Source organism: Falco cherrug, chromosome 3, assembly GCF_023634085.1.
Source record: "Falco cherrug isolate bFalChe1 chromosome 3, bFalChe1.pri, whole genome shotgun sequence".
NCBI classification, from domain to species: domain Eukaryota; kingdom Metazoa; phylum Chordata; class Aves; order Falconiformes; family Falconidae; genus Falco; species Falco cherrug.
Window position 1 is genome coordinate 96,279,112 of NC_073699.1, and position 22,731 is coordinate 96,301,842.

Sequence of the window (22,731 nt, forward strand, 5' to 3'; positions counted from 1 at the left end):
TTATAAACTGACACAACCATCTCAAAATGTCAGTCTGTGCATTCCACTAAAACACGAACCATCAATCAGAAATAATCTGTCTCCTGCAAGATTTCACTAAAGTTCACAACCGTGAGATGATTTTGTTGGCATCAGCTATGGAGCTTTTCTTTTTTCTTGAGGGGGAGGGAGCACCCAGCTCTGATTCACCAGTATATAGGTTTTTTCATAGCACCTAATTTTCAGTATTTGCTCGGTAATTATTCTTTTGAAAATGTCCTTCTCAAGATTTTTTTTTTTTTAATCTCTGCTCTCCATTAGGACAACTACATGTACAAAATTTTATAGGCTTATAATTCTGCATGCTATATATGAACATAAATAAAAACCTAGAGGTCAACATAAATAAAATAAAACTTTATTTTTTAAATAAAACTATGTTTTGGTTAAAGAAAAGATAGTGTGTCATTTTGTTAGTAGTACAGACAATTCTTTATCCAAAAGAATACATTGTGCTTTATTGTGTCATTTGTCTGAATACAGACTCAGTGGAATATCTAAATGATACCCTGCTCTGAACTCCAAGTTGAAAGTAAGTTTTTATTATACTTGAGGGAAACAATGGGTTCAGCTGCTTATTGCAAGGAGCAATTGTCAAGGGAGAGTTAAACTCAATTACTGTAACCATACTGAATAAAAAATACTGCCAAGAACAAAAATACGCCTGGGTAAAGACAGCCACTGAATAAAAAAATCGACATAAAGCGTATCAAATATTTATTTATCTGGGCAACAAAGGACTATGATACATTGATAGGCATGGAAACTACTGCCGGCACAACTCAATACAATACAACTATAACTGCTTCCAATATGGCCAGTGGAAATACAGGATACCAGGTGGTCCCAAATGTTTAAAGTTCTTTGGGAAAAAAAAAAAAAAAAAGAAGAAAAAGAAAAAAAGGAGAAAAAGAAAAACAAAAGAAAGGGAGAAAGAAAAAAAAAGGGGGGGAAAAGGAGAGAAAAGCTAAATCTTGTTTTAAAAGACAATATTAATTTATTGCTCTGATGGTGCTTTCGGGAGGAGGACAGTGGATGAAAATAACTTCTTTCATTTTCCACAACACATAAGGGTTGTAAAACCACTAACATGTTTAAAAACCTTGCCAGGGTCCAACATCACTTTATTTTATCTTCAATGAGAAACTAAATGTCATACTAATTATATATAAAAATTCATGGTTTTTTATTTGTTCAGCTGCTTCATTGTCGCCTTTAACATGCTACAACAGGGCTAAAAATGATGAATCCCAGAGAAAAACCCCCAAAAAACCTCTGATATCTAAATAAGTACCATGAACCACATGATGAACTAAGAGGGGAAGATTTAAAACCCACTAAACAAGAGGTAAACGAGATCACCAGATAAATAAAAAAAGGCTTAAAACAGACTCACCATATTTACAATTCCCATTAAATTACACATAAATAAATATATACATACATGAACACTGATTCCCTTATATAATAACCGTGAATCGTGTTGCAATAGAAAGTTCAAGTTGGTCGCTTTACCTTGGACAGGAAAAAGTTCTACAACTGAAGATATGACATGGAACTGCTTGTGTTTTGTGTTCAAGTTTATTCACAATACTGATAAAATGTCATCAGTCCTTTTTGCCTTTTGTCTGTTTGCTGTTGCTGCTGTACCTTTATCGCTTTTTTCATTTTTAATATGGCTACAATCTTAACTGAAGTTTATGTAAGGGAAGGTGGTGATTCAGTCCGGTGAAGCTCATAGAATTTTTTAAGTATTATTTATTTCTTTTTGGTTTTTTTTTTTAAATTTTTTATATATTTTTAGAAAAAAAGTCCTTTTCTTTTTTTGTTTTCTTTTTTTTTTTCCTCCTTTTGTTTTATTTTAAAAAAAAAGTTCACAAACTCAAGACAGAACTTTTTTTCTTTGCTGGCTCCGTCCCCCTGTTCTGTTCTCTTAGGCTCCAAACTGGGGTAAAACGATGGTGGCATCGGGGAGAGGGGGGGAAGTTAAGAGGGAGCAAATGGAAATGTGGATGCTGGGAAGGGGTGTGGGGAGAGGGCTGAGCAGTCCTGCAGAGTCAGAGAACAGGATTGGCAGAAGGATGCTCATTCTGTTGCTGTAGCCTGGGGTGCTGGGTGCAGGGGAGAGGGAGGAGGGAGATGAATGGATCGATGGGCTATGAGGGGGAAGGGAGAGGAGTGTATGTGGGGGGGAATCCTCACTTTCGGTGCTTCTCCTCTTTGTCGCCGCTTTTGGTGCTGTTGTCTGTGTGGCTGTTGGGATTGTTGCTGAGGTACATTTTGTCCATGGCCTTGAGTGCCTCGGTGAGATAGTTCTGCAGGGCAGTGACGGCAGCGCACACCGCCGGGCTCCCGAAGCCGTGCGAGATGAGGTTGAAGTGGGTCAGGCAGCTCTGGATGCCCGGCTCCAAAATGGGGTTGGGCCGCGAGTTCCCCAGGGGAGATCGGTCCTGAGCCAGCAGGTCGGTGAACTCTTTACAGATCTGTCTGTAGCACAAATGGAGCAGAGAGACAGAGGGAAGGAGGCAGGGAGGGAGGGGAAGAGAGAGGGAGAGAAATGAACCATCACTGGCAGCAGCAAAGCCTGTGCATTCTCCCTGCTAGATTACACAAGCCCCTGGATCAAGGGGGCTGCTGCCCTCGAGTGCACACACGCTCCGCTCTCTCTCCTCTCCCTCTTCTCTCTACACATCCTTCCCCCTAATTCTCACACTTTGCCAGCACGCACAAACCTCTTCCTTCACCTCGCTTGCCACACACATCACGCCCCGGCTACAGCCAGCGCATGGGCAAACAGGCACGCAGATACCCACACATCCCAACTGCCCCCACCAGTCCCCTTATCGCAGCCCCCTACACCCTCCCCACAAACACCCATCCTTCCGGCCCAGTTGGGTTTTGGAGCAGATACACAGTTCAAAGTTCCCAAGCAGAGCAGAAGGGAATAGATGGGGTGCAATATCTAAAGGGAGGTTCAGGGATTTAGCCATGTCTTGGAAGATTATGTTTTTATTATTTTATTTCTTTGAACTGGAAAGAGGCACGAGCCTCTTCCTGCACAAGGCTAAAATGCGGCTGTTTGTCAGGAATAAAGAGCGAGGGCAGAGAGGGGAATCGAGGCTTTAAATTAGGATATTCTGAAACATTTATACATGTACGTCTACATCTCCAAATCCAAAGGGACCTTCCCACAGAGGGGAAAGCTGATGCTAACCCAGGTCTGGAAATTTCCTTCCAGGGAGGTGGGAAGAAAGGCTACAAAGGCATGGCACAGAAGTTCAGTTATATCATCCACTCCCTGCACAAATGGTTGGGGAAATAACACACCTTAGAGCAAGAGAGCTCAGAGGCGTGTTGAAACAGTTTGTATTCTAAAACCCATGTTAATGTCTTCCAGTCATAAAGCGGCTCCCATCTTCTGCCTGCGTCCTCTGGCACTGTGCCCTTTGGTGACACCTCCATTGGTAATTAAGGGCTACTAAACAACCCTTTTAATTTCCAGCAAACATATCAAAACAATCATTTTCTTTTCACGCACCACCTGGAAGTCTAGGCAGCACCACCAATGATAAACTCCACTAGCACTTTAACTGCGTACAGATTGTCATTTAAAATATATTTTTAATATCCCCATATTCACTAAGTAACAGAGCTGCTTAGGCAGAAAGAACCATTGCCGATTTTAATGAACTGAAATCAGTTTAATGTGCCAGTTTTATTTTACTGTCAATGGGAAGCCTTCCCCTTCTACTTAAATTGATAAGCTAAGTGAAAAGGCCCAGGAAATGTTTTGCTCTGAAGAATTACTGCTTTTTCTTTAACTAAACATCCACCCACAATTTTCACGACTTGCTTTCAAGGTAATCTGCACAAACCGACTTGATAGAAACCAAGCTGGGTTATAGAGTTTTCCTATAGCAGGAGAGCAAATACACCCCCTCACAACGTGCAAAACTATCAGCCACCGGCTATGTGGCAAATGCTCACAAATAAAAGCCCCAAACCCAGGTTATTCGCCCTCCCCTGACTTCTGAGTAACATGCCAGGAAGGTAAATGTCTTACTTTGTAGCTAGAAGCATGTTTTTTCTTGTGACTTGCTCGTTTGGATCGGAATGTTGTCGGTTGAGAAATTCAGCTACTGCTTTGGCAGGAAATTCTGTCTCACAAACGTACCCAAAATCTCTAGCTAGATGTACTGCTTCTCCTGAAAAGGGAGGCACGGGTGGGGATGGGAAGGAAACACACAGCTCATCAGTACACATAGCACAGAGGCAAAAATCCATTAGAAAAAAAAAAAAAAAAAAAAGGCACTACATTCTACTCGGGCTTTTCTTCTAAAAGGCTTGGACTTTCTTTGAAAAAGGTAAGGTAAGAAATGCTAATCACATCTTATCTTGCAGGAGTTTTCTCTGCTTCAGTCAAGGCAATGCAAATGTGTATTTTCATGACAATCGTTACAAGTGAAATCTCGCATAAAAAATTTGTAAAGTTTACATTGACTAACAGATACTTTTAGACTGGCAGGCTCCATCCACCTAGTATGTGTGCTTAGATTTACATATCCATACCTATACGCAGCCATTTAGGTACATTTCATTCACAGCTATTGACTCTGGAAATGTTTGCTCGCCTCAGCCCCGTCTCTATATTCTTTTGCAATGCATCAATGATTAATATTGATCATAATTACTCCTAGAGCTCTTCTAAATAAAATGCATTAAACAGCTAAGTGTTTAAAATTTAACTTGATCGCATATAATTATATGTTCACCCCCAAACGATTAACCATGAGAATTTTAGGGTCATTCCACCGAGTCTGTCTGTTTTGTTGATTTTCAAATCTTTGGTTTTAATTTCCTGAACCAGTTGGTTTTTACTGCAGGGCTTCCTGCCATTAGCTCTAGCTCCGGAAGAACGCATGCGCCAATTAGAGCTTCAAAGCCTCAGTCCAGTGAGCTTGTTTCCATAAAATGGAGCGGATCATAAACAATAACAGTACTCTAGAAACTGTCTCATCGCTACAGGACTCAAAGCCCCAGCAATGTTTACGCTATCATCCCCCCAAAATTAGCCACCATCTCTAAATTATCTGGAGATCAGGCCTCTAGTTTTGTTTCTCAAAAAAATCATCCTTTTAAAGCCATTGTATGTGAAAGCCAAACAGAACAATAGATTACCATAAAACCTTCTCCATATTCATTAACATCACAAATAATGTTAAGTATCTACCAAATCTAGACTTTTTACAAGTTTTCCCCTTGTGATTTTTTACTACAGTGCGTCGATGCAATTGCAAAGCTTTTCCAAATACACGAAGACACAGTAATTTTCACGCAGTATAAATATAGTGCAGCCACTAATCCTGATGTTTAAAAAAATGAAGCCTGGCATTGCGCAGCGCTTCTTTCCCCATCCCTTTGAACATGAAACATTTCTTGCAGAATGCAAAGCGACAACAAAACAAAGCAACACATTTCCTCCTACACAACCAAACTTAAGTTAAACCTGCACAGCCCAGGCTGAGCTTAAAAGCACTTTGCAGACTGAACTGGTCTAAAATGCACATAATAAGTGAGGGGAAAGGAGGAGGATCTATTTGCTGGTCTTGGGCTTACTTTGTGCCAGTGTGACACAGCAACTGCTTGAAAACTAAATGACTGCAAACTCTTGAGCTTCCCACCTTCCGGTTCTAACAGCATAGGCCGTCCCAAGGCTTTAAAAGTAAGTTGCACCTTTTCTGGCCAAATGAGAAAAGAACAATATAGCCAAGGGAACACATGTCCTGAAAATGAGAACCAAAAGGGGTGGGGGGGGTGGGGGGGTGCAACTTTGAGGCTTTCAGGACACCATTAATTCATGGCTGAGGTCAAGGATTCCCAAATGAATTCAGGAAGTAATGGTCACGCATTTCTCAAATGCAGATGTCAGAAGACTTAAATGATTTACTGTTACGTGGCTGCAGGCTGGGAGGGAGAACATACTTAAAGTAGCTGCAGTTTCTGACATTTAAAATTGGTTGGTTGTCCACCTGCGGCAGAAGGACAGCAGTGAAGCATTACGAGGCTCTGCTCCCCGTAATTTCCAACTGGATGTTCAGGGGTCTTGTACGGCACTGAGCCCACAGCCCCTGTTTGCAGGGATCCGGCCCATGCTGCTCCCAACGAGATCCGGGTACGCTGGGGAGGGATTGCTCACCTGAACAAGGGAGCAAGACGGGGCCTTGAAAACATCTAGCTCAATAGCCTTGAAAGCAAATACATGGTAGAATGCAATGCTGAGTCTGCAGGACTCATGGAAGCCCACTTGGGGTTAAAACAAAAAGCAAAGGCAGACATTTAACATTTTTTTCCCCAAGGCATAGAAAGTAACACCCTTCCAATTTCCAACAAGCAGCACTGACTTGAGGGGGGGGACAGGAGGACCAACCAACCCAACACCAAAACTTCTCCCATCAGGCAAAAGCAACAGGCCATTTTCCAAAGGAGCCCTCCCTGCTATTTGAGTCACTTACCCTCCACCAGCGACGTGAGCAAGGTGACGTTAGCAGCTTTACGCCTCCCGGCTGGCAGGTTTAATCCTATTTTGTCCAGTTTCTCCCTCAGAGATCTCCCTCCGTTTTTAGACTTCGCCCTGGTTCACACAGACAGGCATTGAGAAACAGGGCTGGCTTCGGCTCCCACCCGGATCCCCCCGACCCATCGCCTTCCCGCCAAGGGGGTACAGGGGTGGGGGTGCTGGGGGGCTGCGGGGGGCTGAAGAGCGAGCACAGCTGAAAGCTGTCTCAGACATAGGGACGGGGCTTTGGATGGCTCCATGTCTCGGCAACAGGGGCCCTCGCTGAGGTCTGGATCAGCCCCCAGCTGGCGGGGCAGCTCAGAGGCGCCATGGGCCTGGGGGCAGCTTCTCCTCACAGCGCCGGGGCAGCGGCCCAGCCTCACCCCGCTCCCACCACGCAGCACGGCCGCCCTCACGCTAATCCCTGCGGCCCATCTGCGGCTTTTCGGCAGAGCCGGACGGAGCCGGGCCGTGCAGGTGGGAGCTGGTTTAATTAATCCTGGATATTATTCCCTACCCGGGCGCTGCGTAATTGCCTGGCTGAGGCCGCAGGCCCAGGGCAGTGGGTGGCCGGGTGGGTGCCCATGGCGAAGCACCCACCACTAGCCTCCCTGCTCCTGGGGGTGTGGTGTGTAGGGGGGTCACCCCCTTGATGGGACAGCATGGCGCGAGGAGGGGGGAGACACGGGTCCTGCCGGGGGGGGGGGGGGGGGGCACACCAGCACGTTGCCATGGCTACCGCGCCCCCGCCTCGCAGCGCTGCCCCGCCCCCTAGCGGCGGGCGCCGCACGCCCTCCCCCACCCCCGCCGCCCCGCGTGGGCTGTCGTCGTGCTCCCACACCCCGCCCGGCACGGCACGGCCCGGCCCGGCCCGGCAGCGGGCGTTATTCGCCGCCGCCACCCCGCCTCCTGCGTTCCCCCGCCCCTCACCTCCGGAGCACCCCGCCCAGCAGGGAGGCGTTGAGGCACTCGGGCGGCGAGAGGCGTCTCTGCACTTCCGCCACCGTGACCTTGTATTTGGAGGTGGAGCTGAGCAGCGAGAGGCGGCCCGGCACCGAGCAGAAGACCTCGTTGGGGTTCACCACCCCGCCGAAGAGCGTGTCCTTGTTGATGGGGATGGAGGAGACGGCGTTGTTGTTAGACTTGGAGAGGGACACGGGGCCTGCAGGGAGGGAGGAGCAGGGAGGTGAGGGTGAGGAGCGGGCGGGGAGCCGGGGAGGCGGGAGGGGGGGCGCGGCGGGCCAGCCCCGGTCCCGCACCGCCTACGGAGGGCAGTGCGGCCGGCGGGGCAGCCCTCGGCTAGCCGGGGGGAGCAGGGGGAGACCCTCGACCCGCAGCAAAGAAATTAAAAAAAAAAACAAAAATACAAAACAAAATAAACCCCGACCCTGCGCCCCCCCCTTCAGCCCGGTGGGGGGCTGGCGGCTGTTAAAGCACGTCAGCACCGGCCGTGTCACACGCCGCGGGCGCCGCCGGCCGCCCTTGCCGCGGAGGGCGGGCAGCGCCCGCAGCCGGGTGGCACCGGGGTACGCGCCGCCGGGCTCCCCCCGGGACGGCGCCGGCCCGCCCGCCCCGCCGCCTCCCCTGTGCGCAACTTTTGACGTGGAAACCCGTCAGGCGGCGCGGAGCCGGGACGCGTGTGCCCCGGTGGCGGGGCGCGCACCGGGATGCAGCCCGGCCCCTCCCCGCCGGCTGCCTTGCGGTGCCCGCTGGCCTCGGGTCCCGGGCGGGTCCGCGGCCGCCTTTGCCTTCCTCCTCCGCCCGGGGCACGGCCCAACCGAGTGGGGGGCTCTGCCTTTTGGATAGATCACTTGTGACATTAATAGCTCTGGGAAGGCTAATAGATACAACAGGAGTTAAACGAACTCTTGAGATTACTAATAAAAGAGCCAATTATCATGTCGACTTGGAAAGAGCATCTCTTAAGATTTATCCCTTGCACATCTAATTTGACGTGACAAAGGCTTTACAGGCGGGGGGGGGGGGGAATGAAACTTTGAGCTTCTTGGCTGCACAGCGATTAGGGTTGGCAGAGAGGAGAGCGGCCCTGCTCAGCACCTCGCTCCGGTGGCGGCCGGGGTACCCCTGTCCCGGGCGGCCGAACGGCCGTGGCACCCCCCGGCGCGGGCAGCAGCCGGCGACCACCCGCTCAGCCCCGCGAATTTTGCTCCAGCAGCAGCTCCCGACAGAGGATCCAAACGCAAACCGACCGCTTTCCACCAAGCAAACCTCCTTTGCAAACTGCCCTGTGCCACCTTTCCCAATCCTTCGGTCTTCCGAAGAAAGACGGGAAAAGGAAATAGATTGCAAACACGCCATAAATATTTTGTACGATTTGAGGACCAGCATCCAAGCAATTCAATTCCAAATGAAGCAAGCGCACAAAGCCAACGAAAACCAAACCACCCTGACGGACAGCCATCAGTTTCCAGAAACTCGCCCCTCGTTCTCCCGACAGCCCACCTCGTCACCGCCGTGATTTAAATAAGAAAACCCGAAGAAGGAGGAACAACGTTTTCTCTTTCACAGCCCAGTTTACCAACAACGATTACACACCGCCGCTCAGCCCGATGCAAGGGGCAAACCATGAAACCGAATTGTTTGCTAATGCACTAAAACACCGGCTCGGATTTTCTAGATCATCTGCTAACGTTTTTTTCCCTCCCTAATGACAACAATAATTAAAATACCCGGCAAACGCGGCCATTTAAGAGGGCAGTTTTCAACCCGCATCGCCCGTTTTCTTTCTCTGCCTCCACCCTTTTGACCAACAGTACGTGCCAAAGGAAGGAGCCCGGGGCCGGGGGGCTTGGGGGGGATGGGGGGGGGCGGGTAAGTCCTCCCCGCCAGCAGTCCCCAGCCTGTGACGACATGTTTGGTATGCGCAAAACGGCTTACCTTTCTTAATTACAGTTTGATCTGGGATGTTAATACCGGGGTCTTCTACGTGCTGCAACAAAAGGAACAGGCAGCGATGTAAATGTACAACCACAACAAAAGGCAGGGAGGGGTGGGTTGGGATGGGGTGCGGGAGAAGTTGTGTACCCCTTTCCCCAGGCAAGCTGCGAGGAGGGAAACAACAGATCCTGCCGGGGAAGAGAGGGGGGACGGGGATGGAACACGGGATTTGGGGGGATTTCCTTTATCAGGAGGAATCCTGCATCCCTCCCCGCTCTTCCCCCGTTCCCCAACAAATAGAAAAAAATAATAAATCACCCCCACACCCCCGGGGCTTGCCCGGCCGAGCCCGACTGACGAGTGGCCTCCAGCTTCTGCGGGGTCTCTCCTCCCTTCCCTTCTTTTCCCTCCCCTCCTCCCCGGGAAGCGGCCCCGGCCCGGCCCGGCCCTTCCCCGCCGCTGCGGGCGCAGAGCACAAAGGAGCGGGAGCGGTGCGGAGCCGGGGGGGCCCGCACCCCGCGCCCCCCCACTATTGTCCCCTCGCAGGTTCCGCGGTCGCGGCTACAGCTGGGGTTCGCGCGGCAGAGCCACGACGTGATTAGAAAGTCAAATGAAATCATGTTTTCTAATTCCAAAAACTGACAGGCAATATAATGTCTGGCTGTGTTTACAAATTAACACCAGTGCTGCTGAGATAGAAGATTTCGCAATCGTTACAAAACCCAGGCATTACCATTTAAAAAACTATTACTTCCTTCTCTAGTCTTTGTCCAACAATAATACTGATTCTAACATTTTCCATTCTGTCTTGGATTTATGCTCCTGTTAATTGTGCCTGATCTCAATGATTCCGGGTGGATGGTACTAAGTTGCTTTATTACAGGTTTTATTATACTCAATGCTCTCATTTGTAACTTGCCTAAAGTGCTTCTGGATTTAAGTATAATTAAATTGAGAAATGTTCAGAAATGACTACTGCTGCAGTTCTTGTGTTTTAACTATATGGGGAAATATGATCCCTTTATGCATGCACCCTAAACCCATAAAGTAAATGTAGTGTGGCATAATACTTTTATTTGTGTTATTTCTACACATATTCCATACAGGGAGGACTGTTAAGTTTAAAATCCCACAGAGATATTTATGATTAAATAATTTTCACCGTCTACTTGATTTTCTTAAATATTTAGCGGTCGTTTTTATTAAAGGTTAACTGTTGCAGCAACAGAAAAATTCAAAAACGACTCTTTCCCGACCCAGATTTCTGTAAAGGGCAGTTTGGTTGTTTTGTTGTTGGCTTTTTTTTTTTTTTCCCTCCATAACTAGGTAAAATATTCTTAGAAAAGATACATCCTCTTATTTTTATGCTTTCCTTCATGCAGCCTGCTGATTCAGTTTTACAGAGAGAGAGAGGAAAAAAAAATGGCTGGGCTGGTTTAAGGATTTAAACCAGATGGCATTTGGTTTTCACGAAGTATAGCAATGCTATTAATTCATAGATCTGCAGAGGAGGCTTCCCGAATCAGCCCACTGCCATGGAGCACAATTGAGGAGAGGGAGAATTCAAGAGAATATTTTAGGTCATGTTCCTCCTACAGCAATCAGGGGCTTGCAGTCAACAAATTAGTTTATTCTTACTATTGCCTTCATGTTATTTTGTATCAAGTTTAAAGAATCGACCTGCTTTTAACGGATCCAAATTGCTGACTAAATCCTCCACTTTGGGAAATGTATGCGTTTATTGCAAAACTGCTAAACATAACCAGCAATTTTCTGTGGCTAATTTAGCCAGATGAGGGCTGTAATAAATTCAGTATTTTCCCCGAGTATAATTTACAAAAGATTTCAAAATGACCCCCAAAAATAGGTAAGTTCATCTGAACATTATCCTTGCAACACGAAACTGTACTCATTAAACTGTCAGCAAATATATTGTTGTAATATTTGATCCTGTAATTTGGGATGGCATTTCAGCAAAAATCACATCCAGATACCACAGTTCCCTCCCTCCTCTTTCCTCCTGCAAGTCGAGCAGCTTTAGTCCCTCAGCACAAGCTCTGTGGGCTTTAATAAATTTATTGCCATGTTCTAATTCCATTTTCGGGGAGAAACCCTGAAACATGAACTTCGATCACGACCTATCACATTGCATAAGGCCACTTTCCTAACCGAACAATAGCCCTGGCTTGCTTTGTAAATAGCCCACGCGCTAATGTCATGCTTAATTAGAAATCATTTTTTAATCTTTATTTATCGATAACAGAATTAGGTCCCCCAAATAATGCATCCTCCAATAGGCTCCCAACATTTAATTTAATCTAGGGTGTAGCAGGTCTGGCTCGAATTTGATAACCTATAGCTAATGATTTATGAGGTCATCCCTTTGCACCACTGCTAAAAGGAGGCGGCAGCGTTTTAGTATACCTCTTGCCTGATTTGTCAATTAATTCCTTTAGAGAAGAGGATCTGCCGGTACCCTCTTACAACTTTGGATGTCGTTATCCCAGATGCCAATTCTGTAATCACGGGAAACCGATTTTTCCTTCTTAGGCCACTTTCACCCACTTTTTCTTTTTTTTTTTCCTTCCCCCTTTACGTTTGCCTGGGAGGACATTTAATGAGATCTCGCGTTTCAGACTCGTGTTTTTCCCAAGGCAGCGAGAAATCCCCATATGCACGGCCCTGTGGTGATATTATATATTCTTCCAATCGTAACAGCTTATTGTCATTGAGAAGGAAAGATATTGTTAACGATGACAGTAATTTGATTTATTTATATTTTAGCGGGCACGTTAGCGGGGAGGCGTCGCGCAGGGACGAGCTGCGAGAACCTATTGTTCTAGGTGGGGGCTTCGCCTTTCCCGGGAGGGGGTGTCTTTTATTCCCTCCCCCCCTTTTTTTTTCCTGGGGGGAGGGGGATCCCCCTCCCTCCCCACCCCCCTTCGAAGTTCAGCTCCCGCGGGGAGGGGGCCGGGGGACGAATGGGTCGGGGGGCAACCCCTTTGCTTACCGGCACGTCCTCGATGGCGTGGGGGATGGAGTGGAGGGGCAGGTCGGCCAGCCCCGAGCCCAGCCCGTGCGGGGCATGCAGCAGGTCGTCGTGCCGCCGGTAGTCCCTGCGTGGGTCGAGCCCCGAGAGCTGGTGGGGCAAACCCCGGTGCGTGTGAAGTAGCCCCGTCTCCTGGCTCTGCCTCTGTCCCGGCCATCCTGGGTGCTGGGGCTGCGGCTGGGCATGGAGGGGGTTGAGGCTGTAGGGGTCGTTCACGTGGGAGTAGGGGTCCTGAGACTGGGGGTAGATGGGCTGGTAAGGGGGGGGGAAGTAGGGGGGCTGGAAGTCGGCGTTGGGGGTGTGGGAGAGCGGCGGGGCGCTGGTGTAGGGAGACTGACCCACGGTCCCCAACTGGGGTAGCCGGGCTGTCCCATTGCTGGTACTGTCGTGGCGCTCCTGAGGTGGGGGGGCGGCGGGGGAGGGGGGGGGAGGAGGGAGGGGGAAGGAGGGAGAGAAAAGAAAAACAAAGATAATATGAAACTGTTTCTCCTCAAAATCGACTTGCGAATTTCACCTATGGGGCAAAGATGGGCAATCCGTCCGCTCCGAGGCGGAGAGAGCAGATCTGAGGCTTTCTCTGCCTCTCGTTTCCCTTCGCACGCAATTAAGAGGCAGTCTCGCTTTTTCAGTAATAATAATAACGGCAGTAATGATAACAGCAATAACAGCAATAATTATAACAGGACTGCTTATAATAATTAATAAAACATTGCGGCGATACAGAGTGTGCTCCCGACAGATCGCGCCCCGGCATTTCAGGAGCAGGTATTTCCCGCAAATAAAAAGAATAATTCATAAGCAGGTATTATTAAAATCGTAATTCTACCACGACTCAAAATCCTCCCGCTGGCCCTGGGTAGAACCGAGACAAATACTGTCGCTAGGATTACCGGCAACGCATCCCAAGAAAACCCTGGAAAACCCAAGCCCACTGCCATTTTGTTACCAACAAACGCCGAAACAGGCTCTCAACAAACAGGTCGTTCCCCCCCGCGAGTTTTACAAATGTTTGGGGGCGAAGGCACCGCCGCGGCCCCCCACCTACGGGGAGAGCGGCCCCGGTGCCTGGCCGAGCTGCCCGCTCGCCACCGGGCGGTTTCGGCGCGGAGGGGGCGGCGGCGGCAGCCGAGGCGCCGGGGAAGCGGAGGAATGTGCCGGGCAGGGGGGGAAGCGCCGCCCCGAGTCCCGCCGTCCCGACGGGCCAGCGGCACCGAAACGCGCCCGGCTGGGTCGGCACGGCTCGGCGGGCTCCGGTAGCCGGGAAGAAGAGACTACAGGTATGTCCGGGGAAAAAGGTATGGCCTCCGAGGAGGAGGAGGAGGATTCAAGGGAAAGAGCCACGATCCCGAAAAAGGGAAACGAGAAAACTGAAAATATCCCGTTTGCAGGTGGCAAGGTGAAGAAATCGAAGCGGTAGGGTCCAAGCAAAGCCTTTTGCCGTTTGCGCGAAGCAGACCGAAAAAAAAAGAGGGGGGGGGGGGGGTAAGAAAAAAAGAAAGCGAGAAGGGGGGGGGGAACCAAAAAGGTACACCAACGACTTTATAAAAAAGAAGGAAAGGAAAAAGCAAAAAAAACACCCTCTCTGGAAAGCTGAGTGCGAAACCCCGACCGCCACCGCCGACAACAATAGCAACATCCAGCACACACCAAACCCCCTCCAAGAGAAACGTGAAGCAACTCACCATAGCCGAAAAACTGTGCACTAACATCTGCGAAGAGTCGGGGGTTACAAGTCAAGGTAGGAAAAAAAAAAAAAAAAAAAAAAAAAAAAAGGCAGAGGAAAGGGACCGGCGAAGCGCGCAACCCCCGGCGGAGCCCCGCGGGTGCGGGTGCGGCGCGGGCGCGGAGGGAGCGCGGCCGGAGCCCGACGCTAGGCGCGGGCGGCGGGACCGGGGCGCCGGGGCTGCTCCTGCACCGCGGGCGCGCCACTATAATCCATCAGAACTTGCACCGATCTCTGCTGCCCTTCATCGGGTGTTGCCAAGGCGAGCGCTCTATCCTGGCGTGGTGTGAGGAGTCAAAGTTGGTTGCTTTTTTTGTTTTGCTTTTTTTTTTTTGCGGGTTTTTTTTTTGCCTTTTTTGTTTTGTTTTTAGCGTGTGTGTGTTTGTTTCTTAATCCTTTTTTTTTTCCTCTGTCTCTTTCTTTCTTTTTCTCCTTTGACTTAGCTGCTGCTTCACTTGAGCTCCTAATAACAGATCTGCTGCCTTCCTGGAGACTCCTAATAGCAGATATTCATGACTATTAATATTACACGAACACTTAATAAGGGAAGAATGGCTGGAAATCGAGCGTGAAGCGAGAAGGCAACTCAAGGCAGAGCCTGTTCTAAATGACGTCCATTGAATGAAGAATCAGTGTATCTAATCAGAGATGGGGGAGAGGGAGAGGGAGAGAGAGACAAAAAGGGAGAGAGAGGGAGCGGGAGAGAGAGAGGGGGGACATGCTGCTGCGTCTGACGAATCACAGGAAAGGGGCAACATTTTAAAAGGTTGCAGGGCATGCAAAAGTGAAAGAGAAAGAGATCCGGAGAGAGGGAGAGGGTGGGAGCCGAGGGGTGCGGGGGGGTGGGGGTGCGGAGGGGGGTGGGGTGGGTGGGAGAGACGGGCAGAAGGAGAGAGGGGAGGGGGCGCGGGATCCCCCCTTCCTTCCCTTCCCCTCCCTTCCCCCCGCCGCCGCCGCCGCCTCCCCATGCCCCCAGCCCCGCGGTCCTTCGCGGGCGCACCTCGGGCTGCGGCTGCTGCGCGTAGCCGGCCTCAAAGCCCAGGGAGAAGAGTGGCTGCTGGCTCCCCGCTTGGCTCTTGCCGCCCTCGGCCGCGCCGCCGCCTTTGCGCGGGGTGGGCTCCGCGGGGCCGCCCGCCGCCGCCGCCCCGTCCATGCCTCGACGGCGCCCCGCCGAGGGGCTCCCCGCGCCGCTGCCCCCGCGGCGGCCGCCCCGCGCCGCCGAGCCGGCTCGCCTCCGTGCCCTGCGTCCCGGAAACCGGCTGGGAAAGTTTTTTTGGGTGTCTCCCCTTCTGGGTGTCAGCCCTCCTCCTCCTCCTCCTCCTCCTCCAGTCCGAGCCCAGCGCCGAGGCCGGCGGGCGCCCGGGGTGGGGGGGCTGGGGAGCCCAAGGAGCATCCGCCGGGCTCCCCGCGGCCCCCCTCTCGCAGGATCCAGGAAAAGACGGGGGGAAAAGGCACGAGGCGGGGAGGGAAGGAGGGCGGGGGGGACGCGGGGGGGGAAGAGGGAGCCGGGAAAAGAGGCAAGGCGAGCGCTTCTCCCGGCCCAGACAAGCCGGGGCTCCGGCGCAACCCGTCGGACTGGCTGTGCAACTCCCAAACAACTCCCTCAAACCGGCACCGCTCCGCTCGCCGCCGCTGCCCCGCCGCAGCCTCCGCGCCGCCGGCGCCCGGCCCCGCGCTCCGCCCGCTCCTGGCCCCCGGCGCTCAGCGCGGCCAGCAGTACTTCCAGCCCCCCCCCCCCTTTTTTTTTTTCTTTTTTTTTAAAGGCAGGTCCCGTCCCCATCAGGGCGCAGCCACCCTCTTTACCATCCTCCCTACAAGTCCCCTCGCATCCGCGCCCGGGGAGAGCGCGCAGAGCCGACCGCACACGCACGCACAACAGCCAGCGGGGCTACGGCGGAACGGCCGCTGCTCCCCCCGCGGCCGGTAGCACCTCGGTGCGAAGTCCCATTAGCGCAAGGCAACAAAAGCCATTTGCGATGAAATCCACACGCTCGCACGTGTGCACACTTGAACACCGATCCTGGGGGAAGGGAGGGGGAGAGACACGCTTTCCTCCCGAAATCCAGCCGAGGAATATGTATCTCTATTTTTTTCCGGCTTAAAAAAAAACACCACAAAAAACAAACAAGACCCAAACCCAAACCCAAACCAAACAGAACACCCTTATCAACTCATTTCTAGAAATCAAGCATCCGCCAGCGAGTGGATCTAAGAGCTCAGCTCCCGCACCAGGAGACAGCTTTTATCCCAAACTCCTCGATCCGGGAATAAACCACCAAAACCATTTAGTCGGCGGTGAGTCTGGCGAGTCCTCGGTCCCTTTCCTAAGCTACAGCATCGCCCAAAGCAGCGGCAGAGTCGAATGAGAGCGTGGCCCCCCTTCGTCCCAGACGTGCATGTCGGCAAGGCTCCGCCAGGCTGGGGGGAACCTTCCCGCGTGGGTCACGACCAAATAACTGCGTTCATTTGCCAAGTGGAGTCCTTTATTGAGAGGTTTAAACGCACCGCACTGGCAACTTTTGCGAAACGGGTGACAATGGTATTCGTTGGTTTGAGACTAGGCATGGGGTCCTGGGCATCGCTCTTCTTTTTCCTCTTCTCCTTTTTGTCAGATTAAAAGACACTCGCCTCTTTCTAAAAATATGGATGCACACACAGACACAGAGATGCGCGCACACAATCTCTGCTGAACGGCTCCCAGACCAAATTAGGTGGATTTTAATTTTTTTTTCCAAGCGGTTAAAATATTATTTCTCAAACCCGTGAGAGTGTGGCCCTGAAAATTACGAGGCTGGGGGAACACTGCTCCCAAACCCGTGATTTCAGTTCGGCAGCTGACCCTTGCAAATTTGTGCAGCTCGGTATAATCGACCCGCAGCTACATCGAAAAGGCTGAATTTAAGCGTCGGTCCTGAGCCAATTTATCGGGATGCCTCAGGTACCTGGCGTATAAGAATAATTCTCTTCCCTTTGTCTCTTTGCCCTTTCATTCATTCATTCATCCGTCCATCCATTTCAGTCATGCATCCATATGGATGAGTGTAGCGTCTTACTGAGCCTTATCTACGCAGGATCTACCTATAGACCAGACTGCTGCTGGATCCTGTTTGCCTTTCCTCATACACTTCCGACAAAGCCGGGTTTCCACAAGCCCCGAAGTTCCTGGGGAAGGACCCCAGCCCCTCTCCAGCTGCAGGACCGCAAGGAAGCCGGGCGAAGGAGCAGAAGTTTTCCTAAACGAAATTGAGAGACGGAGGGATGCTGCAGGTTCCCGCTCGCAGCTGCGGGGCCGGGGATCTACCCCGGCCGGGGGAAGCGCTTACCTCACATTCCTCATACTTGATATTATCCGTCAGTTTCCAAAGCATTTTCATGGATTGGCGTGAGAGAGAGGATTTGATTCTCCCTGCCTTTCCCTACGGTGGCGGTGCCGGGGCGGCGTGGGGAGCGCGGCTGGCGGAGGCTCTGCAGCTCCCGTCCGCGCTCGGAGATCTCCCTCTAATGGTGGAAACTTTTCCCTTTTCCAGCTCTTTACCCACAGCCTAATCGCCTCATTAGCATATCAACAACAGCCCAATTGCTCGCCAGCACAACAACCTGCAGCCATGGACACAGGTAGAAAGGACCCGCGAGGAAAAAAAAAAAAAAAAAAAAAGGGGGGGGGGAAGAAGAAAGAAAAAGAGAAAAAAGGAGGGGGGAAGAAAAAAAAAGAAAAAAAAAAAAAAAAAAGGTTTCTCCAACCCGCCGAGACCAGGCACTGGGGGGGGGGGCAGCGGGCCTTGCCTGGGGCGGGCAGGCGATGGAGCGGGGCTCATCGGCCGCCGCTCCCCCCACGCCTCTGCCCACCAGCGGGGAGGAAAGTGGCCAGCGAAACCAGAGGCGACCGTCCCTTCATCTGCAGAGTTTGGGGCTAGCCATGAGGGCACCCCCGCGCGTTCTCCCCCCACACTTGGTTTGTTTTTTGGGTGTTTTTTCCACCGGGTTTTGAGAAACCAAAGCGAGGAGAAACGAGACTCGGGTCTTGCTCTAACGAGGTTATAGTCTGCGGAGGCTTCTGTTGCCCTCTGCATTTGATTTGATCTTTTTGGTGGATATTTGAAAAGCTTCTTTCTTTTGCAAACTATTTCGTTCCTTTCGGCTCTGCTGGCTATGGGTCTTCAAAACCAACCCAAACAAACCCCATATAACCTCCCAGATAGGAGTGGGCGAGCGGTAATAGGAATGTAGCAGGAGGCAAACCGTCTTTTGCAAGCACTTGAGCAAAGGGACAAAACAATGACCATCATAAAACTTTGGTACTTTCTTAGGTGGAGCGCTTCGTTTGCTTAACAATGCAAGCGCTCAGCCCGCCCTCTCGGGGGGCTGCTTTTCCACCCTTCTCCTCCTTCATTCCCCACGGTGCCCAGCCTGGATCCATCCACGGAAAGGGTTCTTTTCCCCCGATTTTCTTCTTTTTTTCCTCTCGGATCCCGCGCCGCTCCTAACGCCGAGGCGCTCTCCTCTCCGCGGGGCCGACGTGTCGGGCCTGGCGCGGCTCCCCACGCCCGTCGAGCCCCCCAGGCGTCCCCCGGAGCCGGGCATCCCCACGCGGGGCGAGCACCTGGCTGCCCTGCCGCTCCCCGAAACTTCCCTCTGCCGACCGCAAAACCTGCCCTGTCGGCCTGGGAGACCCTCCCGGGGCCACCCCCACCCCCCACCCCCGACGTCGGAGGAAAATTTACTGCCTGCAGCAGCGAACGGCCCCTCCACGCCGCGGGGGGCCCTGGGGGGGGGGCACGGCACACGCGTCCCCACGCCGGGAAGGGCGGCAAAGCCCCCAGGCTCCCGGGCCTGCTCCTCCACACACACATCTCTACATCCCCAAAAGAGTTTTTTTCTTTCCCCTTCCCCCCTCCTCCACCCCCCGATGCTCTTTTTTACCAGCGCTTTTGTCTGCAAGTGGCAGGAGAGTAAATTGTTGTTTTTACTCCCATTTAGGTTCAAATAGAGCTGGCAGATTAAGCCTAGTTAATGCCCCGGGGGGGGCTGGGGTGGGTGATGAGAAAAAGAGGAGGGGAGGAGGGTAACGAAGGGGCCCATCGCCCCTTGGCACAGCCCTGGTGGAGCCGGGCCGGCAGCGAGAGCCTCCCACGCGGGACAGCTTTCCACCCGCAGCCGCCCGGGGCTCCCGGCTCTCGCCCCTCCCGTCCCTCGGCCCCGGGCCTGGGGTGCGGGGGCAGGTGGGGAGGGGGAGGCTTACCCCGGGGAACCCGCACGGGCAGCGGGCGGTGGGTGTCCCCGGCCGGGCCCTGTGGCCAGGCACGGCGCGGGGGGGCGGCGGGCAGCGCCGGGGAACGGGAGCTAGGAGGGCCGGGGTGTAAGGAAAAGTCGGGAATAGATTTCAGGGCTGATAGCCCATAAGAGTGATTACCTAAGAGTTGATTCAGTGAAATAAATAAAAAAATTAAAAATCCTGGTTTGATCGTTTCTTCGCCCCGACCTGATAAAAAGACGCCAGTTCCAACTTTAAAAACAATTAAAAAGATACTTTTGTTTACTGCATTCCCCCCCCTCCCCCTTTATTTTTTTTTCTGATGACTTACTGCTACCTCCAAAAAAATTAAATAAGGCGGTCGGGAGAAAGACTTAGTCGAGAGATCCGAAAAGTTGGGAGCAAAAACAGGAGCTGGGCTCCCGCCTGGAACTGGACAGTCCTGGGGGCTGGGGGGGTCGGTTTTGGCGATGAAAGCCGGGGTGCCCGAACAGGGCGGTTCGCCTTCTCCTCGCCCAGCCGGCGCAGCGCGGCCGCCCAGCCCAGCGGGCGGGCTATAGGGGCTATGGGGACCCCCCAGCGTCCCCCGGCCTGGCAGCCGTCGGGACTCCACACGTGTCGCTCCGCCCGTGGTGCCAGTGGGTCCCCCCGGGTCCGCGGGGCTGGGCGAGGCCCCGGCGGGCCGCGCTTTCCCCGCCCGGCCCATTCGCTGGTGGGTGCCGCTTGCCCCTTCGGCTCACCCCGCGGAGCGCTTCCACGGACCCTCCCGGCGCGCCTGGTCCCACCCGGCAGCTCCATTTTCCCGCAGGACGGGCTCGAGTGGGAGTTCGCAGCGACGCTGCAGCCCCGCGGCCCTTCCCCGAGGCGCGGCGGGGCCCTGCCACGCGTGGGAGCCCACCGGCTGTGGGGGCAGCCCCGGGGCTTCTCAGCGAGACGGCGACCGCCAGCCCCGGGCCGGAGGACGGCGGGCAGGGGGACAGCGGGACGGCACACGCCGCCCCCCGCCTGCCCACGGCGCCGGGCTGCTCGCCCCCGGGCCGGGACACCCCGAGCAGCCCTCGCCCCCCCCAGACCCGGCCCGCCGCTCGCTACCTGTTGCGGCCGGGCCTCGCCGGTTGCCGGCGGCGGCTCCCGGCACGGGCAGCCGTGAAGTCGCCGAGGCTGGCGCCAGCTCTGCCCCCGCTCCCAGCCCTGCCTCCCGTCCCAAAATAACGATACCCCCCCCGGGGCAGGAGGGTCGCCTTACCTGCCAGTCTCCCATTTTGGCGAGGATAGACATCCTGGCTGCGGGCTCCGGGTCCTCAGGGCCCTGCTGGTCATGGACTGCGAGGGCAAGCCGCCCGCCCGAGATGCCTGTGGGTAAATCCTCCCCTTACCTGCGCCGGGACTCTCTCACCTGGCCATAAAGAGCTGGGTGCTCCTGCCCGCGCCTGCGCGCTGCCTCCGCGCTGCCTGCGCGCTGCCCCCCGCCACCGCACTCCCACGGCACCCGGCCCGGCCCCGCGGCCCCCCGGGATGCTGCGCCGCCAGCCCCCGGGCAGCCTCCCGGGCATGCTGCAGCCGCCGGGCAGCTGACCGCCACGCTGCCCCCCGAGCCCCCCCACATCACCCCCGACCACCCCGAGCGCGACCACCCCGAGCGAGGGGCAGCTCTGCCCACCCGGTGCCTGCGGCCGGCGTGCGGACAGGCGCGCCCCCCATCCTCACCTTCCCCCGGGGGGGCGGTAGGTTTTCCTCGGGGGCAAGTTGCCAGCTCGTAGTAATAATCATCATCATCATAATAGCAGCCCCAAAAGACAAACCACCAGGGGGGCTGATAACGGGTAACGGAGGAGCTTGCAAGTGGCTGGGGTAGTCCAGGGGGAAAGGAAGAGCCCCCCCCAAATGCAGACGGTCTTCCCAGCCCGTGGTACGCGGGCCGGGGGGCTGCAGCACCCAGGGTGGCAGCACCTGATGGGCCGGGGTCTGGCCGCTGGGCCGTGCGGGGTGAGGGATGCTGCGGTCCCCCCAGGGGAAGCCAGCCTGCCAGAGCGTGACCCTTAGACCTCTCGGTGTCCGCACCCCTTGTCCTCGCCCGTGCTTTTTTTTTGCCCTGGGGGATTCAAGTGCCAAAGTGCCCTGGAAAGCTGCCAGGGTGTAGCAGAGCTCTGATTTCACAGCCCGAAAGAGAAGGAGCACTGCTCCTGCCTCATGTCCAGGGGCGAGGCACGGGGGGAGGGGGTGGGGTGGGGGTGCAGTACTCCAGCTATGGGATTTCGGGGAGGGATGAAATTAATTTCCATTTTGCAGTTGCACAGCAAGACCTTCGCATTTCAGAGACGGGGAAAGGTGACATCGTGTCCCAGGTGTGGGTTATTTAGAGGCTTCTTAGGAGTCGGGGTGCATTGCCCCCCATCTACGAGGCCGTGGTGAGTCGAGTCCTGGGGTCCTGGGCTGGTCTCAGCCTCCAGCAGAGGGAAGCGGAGCGCACCCCATTGCCCCGCCCAAGAGCTTGGGGTCAAGGACCTTGCAGAAGAGAGGTCAGGCCCTGTCTCCAGGCAGGTGGGAAGGGGGAGGCGAGAACCGGCACCCGCAGCCATGCGGCCCCGGGGGAACACCAGACCCGCGGGCAGGTGAAGCCTCGGCTCCTGCGGGACTCCTCTTCCCGGCCCCGGCGGGGACCGGCGGCTCCTGCGCGGCGGCGGGGCGGGGCGCGGTCAATGGGCCGTGCGAGGCGCGCTGCACACCGCCGCTCCCAGTGCCTGCCCGCGGTGTACAGTTAGCGTCAAATTACAGCAATTAGCCGGGCACCGGAATTTAATTACCCGGCCCTGCCCCTTCCCCACCCCCTGGGTCCGCGGGAAGGCTCCTGCTCGGGGGAGACGCGCAGCAAAGACAGCCCCGCGCAAACTGGGAGAGGGAGATGGGGAAGATGAGCGAAGATGTCGTGGCTCTGGGACCCTGCCCCTACGAGCGTCGGCAGTTTTGGCCTCGGAACGATTATTTAAAATGCTACTTTTAAATTATTATTATTTTGTCGGAAGGGGTGGGGAATAAATGCAATTTGAAGTTGGCCTTCGGCGAAACGTCCCCGGTAAACTTGGGTGTCGCGTTTCTGTCGTCCTCCCGGTGGGACCTTTCCCTTCTCCCTGCCTCCATCGCTCCCCACGCAGGGTTAAACCTCCCCGGGCAGCGCAGCCCGGCTCTGCCCCGCGGTACGTGGCAGAAGCGGCCCC

The 22,731-nt window shown here is 53.9% G+C and overlaps 1 protein-coding gene across 3 annotated transcripts; it reads right to left on the reverse strand.

The window, feature by feature from the left end:
- Window positions 1-381: 381 nt before the first annotated feature.
- Window positions 382-17,832, reverse strand: TFAP2A (transcription factor AP-2 alpha). Of its 3 annotated transcripts, none has more exons than XM_055706369.1 (7): window positions 17,589-17,832; window positions 12,504-12,938; window positions 9,494-9,545; window positions 7,526-7,757; window positions 6,552-6,670; window positions 4,103-4,244; window positions 382-2,526 (listed from the first exon to the last, which is right to left on the reverse strand). In XM_055706369.1, the coding sequence occupies exons 1-7, from the start codon at window positions 17,637-17,639 to the stop codon at window positions 2,238-2,240; spliced, it is 1,320 nt and encodes a 439-aa protein (XP_055562344.1). In that variant the 5' UTR covers window positions 17,640-17,832; the 3' UTR covers window positions 382-2,237. The 3 variants fall into 3 exon arrangements, with proteins under 3 accessions (XP_055562344.1, XP_055562343.1, XP_055562345.1); XM_055706368.1 differs by lacking the exon at window positions 17,589-17,832 and adding an exon at window positions 15,266-15,932 and having other exon boundaries at window positions 441-2,526; XM_055706370.1 differs by lacking the exon at window positions 17,589-17,832 and adding an exon at window positions 14,225-14,293 and having other exon boundaries at window positions 441-2,526.
- Window positions 17,833-22,731: the final 4,899 nt, after the last annotated feature.

Coding starts and splice junctions, on each gene's coding strand:
- TFAP2A (XM_055706368.1), bottom strand. CDS start 15,658: ATGCTCCTTGGGCTCCCCAGCCCCCCCACCCCGGGCGCCCGCCGGCCT. Junction 12,939..15,265: donor CGCAGCAGCCGCAGCCCGAG/GTGCGCCCGCGA, acceptor CCCCCACCTCAG/GAGCGCCACGACAGTACCAG. Junction 6,671..7,525: donor CTGGGCGGGGTGCTCCGGAG/GTGAGGGGCGGG, acceptor TGTGTGAACCAG/GGCGAAGTCTAAAAACGGAG.